The following is a 12,461-nucleotide window of genomic DNA, read 5'->3' as shown; positions in this document are numbered from 1 at the left end:
TAGCATGGATTGTCCAATGTTCTTATGTTGTTAAATGTGGGTTTGTACCCAATGCTACTCTAAGAAGACTCATCAAAGTTAATGGACATGACTAGCTTAGGTCCATTAATTTCAGTGGGTCTATAAGGGATGCGGGTGGTGCTGTGGGTTAAACCACAGAGCCTAGGACTTGCCGATCAGAAGGTTGGCGGTTCGAATCCCTGCGATGGGGTGAGCTCCCATTGTTTGGTCCCTGCTCCTGCCAACCTAGCAGTTCGAAAGTACGTCAAAGTGCAAGTAGATAAATAGGTACCACTCTGGCGGGAGGGTAAACGGCGTTTCCATGCGCTGCTCTGGTTCGCCAGAAGCAGCTTAGTCATGCTGGCCACATGACCCGGAAGCTGTATGCCGGCTCCCTCGGCCAATAAAGCAAGATGAGCGCCGCAACCCCAGAGTTGGCCACAACTGGACCTAATGGTCAGGGGTCCCTTTACCTATGATGAGTAGGACTTAGTCGGGGACAATCCTTGTTTTGCACCAGTGGCCCTGCTTCTTCATCTTTTTACAAAAATAAATACCGTATTTTTCGCCCTATAGGACGCACTTTTTCCCCTCCAAAAATGAAGGGGAAATCTGTGTGCGTCCTATGGGGCAAATACAGGCTTTCGCTGAAGCTTGGAGAGCGAGAGGGGTCGGTGCGTACCGACCCCTCTCACTCTCCAGGCTTCAGGAAGCTATCAACAAGCCTGGGTAGTCCGCGGGAGTTCCCGCAGGGCTCCCTAGGCTGCGGATAGCAGCCTGCTGCACGGAGCGCGGGGCGTGCTGAAGCAGAGCGCCCCTCGCGCCGGGCAGATATCCGCAGCCTGGGGAGCCCTGCGGGAAATCTGTGTGCATCCTATGGGGCAAATACAGGCTTTCGCTGAAGCTTGGAGAGTGAGAGGGGTCGGTGCGCACCGACCCCTCTCGCTCTCCAGGCTTCAGGAAGCTATCAGCAAGCCTGGGAAGTCCGTGGGAGTTCCCGCAGGGCTCCCTAGGCTGCGGATAGCAGCCTGCTGCATGGAGCGCGGGGCGTGCTGAAGCAGAGCACCCCGCGCTTCGGGCAGACATCGGCCAGCCCCACAAGCTTGGGGGACAGCGGGGAGGCGCAGCGCCGCCATCCCGCTGTTCCCTGACCTGGTTTTGAGGGGGAAATAAAGGAATTTCCCCCCCTTTATTCCCCCCCAAAAAAACTAGGTGCGTCCTATGGGACGGAGCGTCCTATGGGACGAAAAATACGGTAAATCCCAAATTGACGAGATGTGGAGAACTGAACTGAAGACTGGGAAAACAAGGAACTGAGAGAAATGGAAATCAACAAATCTACCCATTCCTTGAGATGATGGGAGTTGTAGTCCAAGCATGGGCCCTGTTCCCACCTTGTTTACTCTTGGAAGTATGCATCTTTCTGAAGCTCCATTGTACGCCCACTTACCGCATCCTGTCTGTGCTCTCCACTCTCCGATGGGGATGCCAAGGGCTTGGCAAACCAAGGCATAAGCCTGAATGGCTTGGCAGAGCCCTCCAGTGCCGTTATCTCGGATGCTACACAGGTCGTAAACACAGCTGTGGACAAAAGCCGTAGGGTCAACGATGGCGCCACATTCCCAGAGAGGACCTCCAGTTTTGTTGATAAAGCCACAGTGCTCGGGGCCAAAATAGAGGGACTCGGTTGCTGCATCACAAAGGCTGCAGTTGTCTAAGCAGCCTGGGGAGCACTTCCATTCAGGGTGATAGACCCGCCAGCTTTCCCCCAGATCCAGCACCGATGTGGCCATTTTCCCATCCGAGCGCAGCACATCGTCCTCGGGGTTCTTGTTGTAGTTCCCGCAGAGGCCACATGTGGCATTGATGTAGGAGCCTGGGACAGAAATAGCAGCATAATGGTCTCCATCATAGGTCACTAAGAGGCCAAAGTCTGTTTCTACCGCTGTCGACAAACCACTCTGGTAGATTTTTATGGCCCCCAGTTCCAGGAAAACGGGTAGAGACATAACCAAGTCATCTATCTGCAGGATGGGTACAAAATACAAAACACTGTTTGTTTTCTTTTATTAGAAATATATAAAAACAGAGAGGAGGGGACATAGGGAGAGGGAGCGGGGAGGGGGGGAGAGGAGTGTCCAAAAAGTATTTATTTACTATTTTATAACAAACCTTCTGCTAACCTGACCATTATTATTTAATAATAATGGCTTGCATTCAATGCAGTGCTAAGGAACCATCCTGCCACCACAAGGATCTCTGCTTGTGCAACAGGATTTCCCCTCCCCCTTCCACTGCACCCACCCACCCCCTTCTCAGATCCGCTCTGAAGAGTTGGGGGAACCCCAAATAGGTTTAGGGGGCACACAGTGGGGGGTGGGGAGCGAGAAAAGTCCTATTGCACAAGGGGAAATCCTGCTACTCATGGGAAGCTTACATAGGGCTACATTTGATGCAATCCAACATTATGAGTCACAGAGCCCCTCAAATTTATTAAGCACTGCACAGAGACGCTATCCAGATGTGAGGGGGGGGAATGCTGCAATCTGGAATTCAATCAGAAAGTTCAGTTTTGGATCCCGCTATCCTAAAGGCAGGAATGACCTTGGGGTGGTGACAATGCTTTGTTCTCCAAACCATAACCTGGAGGTGTTCTGCTTCATAACTGAGTTGGTACCATCCAGCCAGAAAGACTGTAATACAGCATATACGCTCAAGCATAGCAGTACATAGGATGAGGTCCATTTACATCTTGTGTATAAAAGGGGTGACATTGAAGTGTGAAGGAAGATGTAACAGTGTATTTCTGAAGAACTTTAAAAACTTTGGGTGCGAGGTCCACTGGGAGCTAGGAAAAAGGCTCCTTCAGCTTTATCTAGCCCAAAGGCCATCAGTTGACCACCCCTGTCTGAAAGGAGCGTTCAGACAGTAGCTACACACACTTCTCCAGATGAACTGAAAACCACATGAAATGCCGTTTTAACGTCAGAATAAAAACCTAGAAAGGATAACCCCAGTATTAATGACAGAAGCCTGCAAGGAACAGTGTTAAGTGGATTCTGAGCTAATATTTTATGTATTGTTATACAGGTTTTGCTGCTTTACAAATGAAATATTTCTCCAAACAACCCTGATATTATTTAAACATCCACCTCCCTCTCCAACTGGCTGACTGACACCACTACAACCAGCACCACCAGCATTCTTATTCCAGTGCCATTTTTCCTTCTCAAACTTCTTCCTGGTAAATTCCCAGCCAACGGAGGGTCAAATGTAGTGGTGTCATGGCATTATGTAGCCAATCAGAGCTGAATACATGACAACTTCTCTGAGGCTGAGCGCAACAGCTCGGGAAGCACTATCCTAACTTTGCAGTCCCTGAAAAATTGCCAAAAGGGCGGTGGTGGTGGTTGATTTTTGCTGCCAAAAATGTTTGTGAAAATATCCCATTTTTTCAGTCTAGCTCTAGTTTTAAATGGGGTTGGAGGAGAAATTCAATACAGTTCTCTTTTGAAGATGAAGTGGCGTAATTTGCTCTTTCCAAAACAATGTGTGAACAGAAACACAACCATCCTTTGAAATTTACACATCTCCAAATTTGGCAAAACATTTCTTCAGCCAAGTAATATGCACACAATGCATATGACTGAGTAAAGTGTGCATAAAATAGCACGTATTAGTGAAAATATTGTGTAAAAATGCATTATATTAAGCTAAACTTTTCTGTGAACTGCCCTGAGACCTCCGGGTATAGGGCAGTATATAAATTCAAAGAAGCAGCAGCAGCAGCTTTGCAAAGAAGTGTGCATTGGGAGAAATTCACTCTAAAATGCTGATGAATTTTTGTGACTTAAAACAAATAAATCACAAAAAGAAGTGGAAATGTGGAGAGCTGATCCTTAAGACTGGAAAAGTGAGAAATTGAGCGAAACCAAAATTGACGTATTCGCTGGTCCCTAATTTTAAATGAATCAAGGGCCCTTAATTGAAGTTTCTCCCCATAATGAAAGACTTGACTCTCACCATAATTTTCCCAAAGCTGCCTTTGGGGATGACTATCTTGTGCGAATAAACCTCAACAGAGATGTCCTTTAGCCAGGAAACAGAAGAGCCACCTCGATTCTCATTCTTGGCTTCCACGCTAAAGAAAGGGAGGATGGATCCTGGCCAACACTGCCTGGCTAGGAGGTAGGAGCAAGAACCCTGGAAATGGAAGAGGAAGCCATCGAAAGTGTGGTAGTGAGGGTCCCCGAAGACCACACAAGTGCTGCTTTCCACTGGCACACACTGGTAGAACTTATCCTTTGGCTCACAGAGTTCGTAGGGGCCGCAAGACACCTCCTGGCAAAATATCTCATTGTTGAAATCCAGGCAACGACATTTGATGGAGCAGTTTGCGCTTTCCCAGAATATCTCTCCTTGACGGAGAAACTGGCCTAAAAGAATAAGAATAAGAACAAGAAAAAGAATCAGCCCATTTTGTAGCAAAGATCTGGATGCAACGATGTTTTACTCTGAGTAAATCAATTTTAAACACACACACACGCTTCAAATGATAGCAATCCTGAATTGCAAAAGCTGCTTGAATTTAGTAGGTGACACTTCTACGTTCATGGCACGAGAAGACGAAAACTCAACATGTTCAAATCGCAGTGCATTGACCACAATTAAGCTCCGACAAAGTCTTCTGGCACCAACAAATTACTACATCCGTGCAGCGTGAATTACATCTCAAATACGCCAGCGCTGCTGTAACTGAATTCTAGTAACAATTGGGTGAGTTATGTTTGCAACTCAAGGGGCATTAATTTGCAATTGCTTAGTTAGGCTCATTTTCCTCCAATATGAATTAGCAGTAATTAAACATCAAGCAGCATAATTTCGAAGCAACAATACTTCATGATAGACACGGCATTACAGAAAATAAACCACTGTGTGTGTGTGCTTATCTATAATACAAAATTTTGAATTCCTTACATCAGGGGTGGGAGATGTTTTTCAGCCTGAGGGCTACATTTACTTCCAGACAAACCTCTGGGGGAGATATGCTAGTGGTGGGCGGAGCAATGAAGTTGAATTTTACCTTTGCACAGTAGGCCAGTTTCCACACATACCCACACACCTCTCTGTTTGCCATCCAAACAAGTAAGAAATACTATCAGAGTTCAAAGACACGTTGCTGCCCTGGGTTCCTCTGGGAGGAAGGCTGGGATGTAAACTGAATGAAATGAAATCAAATGAAATAAATAATTCTAGACAGGCCAAAGAGGAGGCACAACTGGTGAGGGGTGTGGTCTTGGGATTCTAGATTCTGCTGTCCGCAGGTTACTTGATTCGGGTTGGAAAACCCTCCCTTTGATTAGGTTACCCAAGCCTTTTCCTCCTGGCACATGTCCCAGGTGAATGAAGAAGAGAGTGGCAATTGTAATTTTGGGAAAGGCCACCTCCCTGCTGAACGTCACTGGGCAGGCGTGGATACACTCTCTTCCCACATCTGTTTTCACATGAACACACTGTGGGGTAATGCTGAATCAATTTTCAGAATGAAATCAGTGTGGCGATCACACAGGGCCCCCGGACGTTTGACGGTCTATTGATCCCTGTGCCACCACTGTGATCGCTTCCCCGCTGCCACCAACCCGTTTCTCTCGGGTACACACAGAGTCCAGACAGTTGTTAACATTAAACCAAATAAACAAGTTTATTTTATAAGCATTATCAGATAATTTTTCTTGTCAGTTTCTTAATCTTAGTTTCTTTACCGGCCTATACCTTCCTAATAACTTCTAACTGATTACCCCAACTGTCTATCTGACTCCTCTTAACAGATTCTCTCACTCTCTCACATCAAACTAGCCCAACCCACAGACTTATCTTCCCTCTCTCTTCTCTAACACCTGACTGACTCCCCAACAACTCCAACTCTAACTCCAACTCCTCCCCTTGGGTTCCTACTGGCCAATCACTTCACACTCATTTAACCCTTTCCTTATGACCCAGCATGATATCACACACTCGGGAGAGCAAATGCCACAACCAGCTTTTCAGGGGCAAAGAAATATGCAATAGTTGTAGGTTGTGTATGGTCTGCAATAGCTAAAACCAGTACTCAGCCTCCATTAAGTCTAGAATAAAGTGTGTCTGCAGCTGAAGTTCCCTTGTCATTTCCACCATATTGAGCTTGGGTCATTGCCTGGGCACCATCCAGACTCTGGTATAGGGCTCACTAGCTTTGCTTTAGGTATCTCTGCCTATCAACCTGCCTGTTCCTCTTTTATCTCCCTCCCTCCATGCTTCCATGCCTGCCAGTTTCCCCATCTGTTGGCTTGCCTTCATCCTCATCCCAACCCACTCCTGCCCCTGAGCTTTGGACAGGCTTCCCAGCTCAGCTTCCTGTCTGTGGGTCAGCCCTTGGGCTCCCCGATCCAACATGGCCAGATGGACAGACGCATGTTCTGTTCCCTGCAGTGTGCAGACAGGTGGCAGAGAAAGAATATTCTCAAACCTGTGGCAGAGAAAGGATATATGCTCTTTTAAATTCCTAAACCACTAATGCTATAATCTCCCTGCACTCAAGTCCCTGTGGGGTGGCAGAGAGAGTTTTCGTCCTGTTTATACTGATGCTCACACACACATTATGCAGGGAGGCCTGTTAACGCATCTGAGATACATAATTCAGGAGCCGGGGAAATGTTTGATCAGCCATAGCATCTTTTCAAGGCGATGGCATTTCCAACAGAGTGTGCAGGAAGGGCTCGCTTGTTATCAGCTAGCATGTTGTGTTTGTAAAGATAAGGTTAATAGGATCCCTATCAGTGCTGGTATTTTAAAAATCTAGCACAAGAGGACCATAACTTAATAGAAAAGTAGTAATGAAGCGGCGGCGGCCTTGTGGTGTGGTTCTTGTTGTTTTGATTCATCTGTTAGTTGCAAATTACGTGAGCACAATCTGCACATTTTCTCTGTTAGCTGCAAATTGTGAGAAAGCCTCAGTGTCTCAGGACATGCTGGGGCAGATAAAGAATGGATGGGGAACAGTGGTGATTGGTGTTTGTTGGGACTGGTAGGGTGCAAGGCCAGGAGGCCACCTGTAGGTGGAGCCAGAGGCAATATCAGGAAGAGCCAACTGATTCTAGTTTTGTCCCCATCCTCCTCCTTCCTGCTGGGTTCTACAAGGGCAACACTGAGATTAAGGAGAAGGAAGATGACAGCCTGGGATTGTCCCAGGAGGGTGGGAGCTGGCTGAGACCAAGCAGAGATTGCCCACTTGCCCAAATCGACCATCCTCTACTGATGAGGAAACTGTGGTCCTTTCGTTTTTCTTAGGCATTATGCCCAAAGGTCACGAGATGTTGGGGAGTGGTAGCCCAACAACATCTAGACAGCCGTGTTTGTTTTTTTTAATAAAACAATTTTTATAGACTGCTTCAAAGCACAGAGCCAACCTACATGGTAAAAGCAAAATAAAACACAGAAACACAAGCTCATAAAGCCCATCCAATGAACTCTTAAACAATAAAACCCTCCACAGAAACTAATATAAAAACTGATGCTCTGTGGATGCCTCTGTTGATGTTCACGGCTCATCTGTGGCCCTCTGGCTGTTGTTAGACTGCAGCTCCCATTGGCTCCAGCCAGCTTGCCCAACGCTCAAGGATGCTCAGACAGTCGAACAAGAGACTCTTATTCTCAGGGTCGTGGGTTCGAGCAATATGTTGGGCAAAAAAGATTGCAGGGGGTTGGACTAAATGACCCTTGTAGTCCCTTCCAACGCTACAGTTCTATGATTCTATGATGTGAGCCCAGCCATATCTGGAAGACTACAGGTTCTCCACCGCTGCTATAAAGGGAAGTGCCCTGGGATTCATTGCTGCTTTCACTTCAAAAAGACTGACCTGGCTCGTGTTTCCCATTAATTGCTACTACCAGAGATAAGAAAGGAAGTGAGAGAACAATGCAACCTACTAGCATTAAATGAGATCAATTTTTTTAATGTAGGAGGCTCTTAGCGGTCTCCACTGCATTTGTCCTTTATTATCAGACAGGTTAAGATAATGACTGTAAGGTACTCTGCGCTAATTAACATCAACATTACCAGCGAGAATGAACAAATATTAACAAATTATGACAATTCACTACCACGCTCTCATAGCTTATTGCTCTCCCTGCCATCCCTTCAAACTACAGTTCCTATAATTCCTTCAGGAGGGTCACCACAGGGATGCAAGAAATTCCTCCAAGCAATTTCACAGAACCTTTCAGCTCCCCTTGTAATTCCGTGGGTATTCTGCCTGAGTAGGAATTTACTTTAAATTTCTCAGTTTAGGATGAAATGTGATGACAACCCCAGTTAGGTAAAGGTAAAGGGACCCCTGACCATTAGGTCCAGTCGTGACCGACTCTGGGGTTGCAGCGCTCATCTCGCTTTACTGGCTGAGGGATGAGTTTTTGAGCACTAGGAAGAAACATTGATACTCAATAACTCCATTGGATCTTAAATTTCTCTTAGCAGGGTGAAGTGTCATTGGATCTCTATCATCTATCATCTATCTATCTATCATCTATCTATATCTATGCTGTACGGCAAATTCACGCGGGTACCAATGCATGCGCGTCTCTGCCCCTGTATGTCTAATAAGGTAGAATCTGTCACACACATCCTTCTATTTTGCGAATTTTATAGTGAAGAACGAGTTCAACTTATTTTGCCGCTTTTATCAAAATTTATACCCTTACAACATTATCTGGAATCCTCCCCCGAAATTCTACGAAAATACTTTCTGGAAGATTCCTCAAGCTCAATATCATATGAGGTGGCCAAATTTTGCACTTTAGTAATCAGGAAGCGTAAATCTCCTCTGTTGAATGGCACACTGCGAAGTTCCCTTGTGTAATCCTCCCCCCCCCCCCTTTTCTGATGTTGTTGTTGATTTCTTTTTGTTTGATCTTGTGGTGCTTAGTGTCACTGGCTTTTGCCGCAATAAAACTTGAACTTGATATCTATCTATCTATCTATCTATCATCTATCTATCTATCTATCTATCTATCTTCTATAGATTTGTGTATTTGGGGTTGTTTTTTTACCCTAGGTTTTTAATGTGTTCTGTGTCCTTTTTTTGTAAGTTGCTTTGATTTTCATTATTTGAACAAAAAAGAAAGAAAGAATAAATAAATAAATATAATAAACAAATATTTAATATGCATTGTGAGTTTTGAACGCATATGTCAAACATTGCCAGGTTGCAGAGGCTGCCTGCCACAGGAGGTATTCATTGCTGCAAAACACTGCCCAAAACACTGACGGTCAGTGTAGTCAACAGTGTAGTCTCTTTCAGCTTCTGCCTTCTGGAAGAAGATACAGGTTTATAAAGACTAAGACTAGTCTGAGAAACAGTTTCTACCCAAATGTGATTTTGGTTTTAAACGCAGTATAAGGAGTCTCTATAGGAGTATATTGTATTTAAAAATGAGGTATCAGGGTTTTTAGGGGGCTAACCAGGTTGGGATAGCTGGGATAACAGGCTTGTTGGTTTTTGAATGTCTTATGTAGATTTTTCAATTTCGTTGTTCTGTATGGGACAATGACAATAAAGATATTGTATCGTATCGTATTTTGCTGCCTGGATCAAAAGTTGGAAACAACACAAAGTGGGATTTTCAAAAAATTATTGCTTACCTCTAAAACTGCACCCATTGGCTGGGTCAATTTCCCTCCCATCGATTCTGAACACCCAGCGGCCCGGCACATTGACGTTGGTTGTGTCTTCTATGTTGGCTATATCTGGGGTTCTGGAACCAGGTATGCTGAAAAAGTTGGTGCTATTTCCACCGTTGAAGCCAGCCTACAATACATAGGGGAGAGGGGGTCAGGGAATGAGTAAAATGCCGCAGCCATGGTTGGCCCACCCATGAGGCAAGGTGAGGTGGTTGCCTCAGGCAGCAGATCCAGCCTCTACTGCAGCTGCATTTTATGCTATTTTGTTCCTTTTAGATCACAGCACACCCCTGTTTTCCAGGGTAACTAAGTGTTGCACATAAAACTCACCAGGGTTAATATCAGCAGTGTTACAACTATGTTTTCTGTGCCCGGCATTCTATTGTATGATGCAGTTATTAGTAATTTTATTGCTGTGGTTTTCTGGGGGGGGGGGCGTTGTACTTATTTTGGACATCTGCACAAAGTTTCCTTCTGAATATTGGTCACTGGCCGTCATCAAGAGATAGATGAACTGATTGATGGAACTCCCTGTTAGGATATAGTTCCGTTCCACTTTAAAAGGGACAGGCATGACTATTGTGTGTCACATGCCTGTTTACATTTCCAGCACAGTCTGCTGGGAACTTCTGTTTGTATATATCTTTTGTGTTACTGCTGTTTTGCTGGAGACGAAGGGAAGCAGACATGTTTTCCTTTGCTGCTGAACTGTGCTGAATAAAATGCTGTACATTACGCTTACACATTTCTCTGTCCGCCTCTTCTGCTGTGAGAAGATTTACCGTATTTTTCGCCCTATAGGACGCACTTTTCCCCCTCCAAAAATGAAGGGGAAATCTGTGTGCGTCCTATGGGGCGAATGCAGGCTTTCGCTGAAGCTTGGAGAGCGAGAGGGGTCGGTGCGCACCGACCCCTCTCTTTCTCCAGGGTTCAGGAAGCTATCAGCAAACCTGGGGAGCCCGCGGGAGTTCCCGCAGGACTCCCTAAGCTGCGGATAGCAGCCTGCTGCCCGGAGCGCGGGGCGCCCTGAAGCAGAGCGCCCCACGCTTCGGGAAGCTATCCTTAGCCTGGGGAGCCCTGTGGGAGGTCCCGCAGGGCTCCCCAGGGTGCGGACAGCAGCCTGCTTGCTGAAGCGCGGGGTGCCCTGAAGCAGAACACCCCGCACTTCGGGAAGCTATCCGCAGCCTGGGGAGCCCTGCGGGAGGTCCCGTAGGGCTCCCTAGGCTGCGTATAGCAGCCTGCTGCACGGAGCGTGGGGAGCGCTGAAGCAGAGCGCCCCGCGCTTCGGGCAGACATCGGGCAGCTCCACAAGCTCGGGGAACAGCGGGGAGGCGCAGCGCCACCATCCCGCTGTTCCCTGACCTGGTTTGGGGGGGGAATAAAGGGGGAAAATTCCTTTATTTCCCCCCCAAAAAACTAGGTGCGTCCTATGGGCCAGTGCGTCCTATGGGCCGAAAAATACGGTACACACTCTGCTGACAGAGCGTGCACGGGTCTCTAAACGTATCTGAGGCTCGTGTTGCTGACCAATGCTGTTCTAAGGGAGACCGGTGATCGTGATCGTCCGGCTGCCGGCCGGTGGCTGGAGCCAGCTGGGGGCCTGCCTGATGCCCCCATCTCCCCAGCAGTATCCCAACACTCCCATCAGTAGTGATGACGAGTCCTGATCCAAAACACCCAGAAAGCAATGCAGCGGGGAAGGCAGGTGCAACCTTTTGTGAAGGTACACTTTGTCAGCTGCGCGGTTATCTTCAGTTGACAAGCGTATGCATAAGCATGTGTGATACACACACACTTGGGCACCGAGTGGGGGAAATTGCAAAATGCAGTGGAAAATGGCAAGTGCAATAAAAGTAGAGTATCTTGCAATTCAAGGAGAGCTTAAGTGGGGAAATAAACACAGCGACTATTCATGAAAGTGGTGGCCCATGATATGCCTTCGATGAAGTGGGCTTCATCTTCTAGCATCTATCATACAGCTTATGGTGGAACAAATTCGTTAATCTTTTAGTGCTACAAGACTTCTGTTTTTGCTGCAACAATCCTCTGGAATAAGAACATAAGACGAACCCACTGGATCAGGCCAACAATGGTCCATCTAGTCTAGCATCCTGTTCTCACAGCAGCCAATCAGATGCCCGTGGGAAACTCTCGAGCAGGAACCAAACGCAGGAATCTCTCTTCTTCTGTGGCTTCCAACAACTGGTATTCAGAAGCATTTTTGTCTCTGTGCTGAAGCAAACACTGAACTTACAGGAAAAGGCCATGGCTCAATGGAACAGCAGCTGTTTTTGTGCAGAAGGTCCTAGGTTCAATCGCCATCATCTGCAGGTAGGGCTGGGAATATCCCCTGCTTGAAGCCCTGGAGAGCTGCTTCCAGCCAGCATGAACAATATTGACCTAAATGGAGCAGTGGTTTGGCTCGGTCTGTTTATTTGAACCACACTCTGAACTGTGAGTAGTGACTCTGCCATTCTATTCCTATTGTGATTCCTATTGCTACTAGCCACAGGACCACCAGGTTTGATGAGCCATAGAGGAATGGATGGACGGACGGACAGATGGATGGATTCAGCTCTTCCTCCAACTCCTTTACTTCTCCCCAACTCCACAGTGCCATATCTATCACTAAGATCTTTGCCTCAGGGCAAGGCACAGGCCCACTTTTCAAAATGGACCCTGCCTCCAGTTTCCTCAGGCTGAACATAGCCTCTGGGCCTTGAAGGGGAGGAGGACAGGAACATGT

At 46.7% G+C, this 12,461-nt stretch overlaps 1 protein-coding gene across 1 annotated transcript in view; it reads right to left on the bottom strand.

Annotated features, from left to right (window-relative positions):
- The window catches only part of TECTA (tectorin alpha), a 76,292-nt gene that overhangs the window by 51,380 nt on the left and 12,451 nt on the right, over positions 1-12,461 (bottom strand). Inside the window, exons 4-6 of the mRNA XM_028707525.2 lie at positions 9,677-9,842; positions 4,024-4,436; positions 1,451-2,024 (exon numbers count right to left, since the gene is read on the bottom strand). Of these exons, the coding sequence (XP_028563358.2) occupies positions 1,451-2,024; positions 4,024-4,436; positions 9,677-9,842 (1,153 nt within the window). The remainder of the gene's footprint in view (positions 1-1,450; positions 2,025-4,023; positions 4,437-9,676; positions 9,843-12,461) is intronic.

This window comes from Podarcis muralis, chromosome 15, assembly GCF_964188315.1.
Source record: "Podarcis muralis chromosome 15, rPodMur119.hap1.1, whole genome shotgun sequence".
In the NCBI taxonomy this organism is placed as follows: domain Eukaryota; kingdom Metazoa; phylum Chordata; class Lepidosauria; order Squamata; family Lacertidae; genus Podarcis; species Podarcis muralis.
The sequence above is the reverse complement of the archived record's forward strand: the minus strand, read 5'-3'. Positions and strand labels throughout refer to the sequence as shown.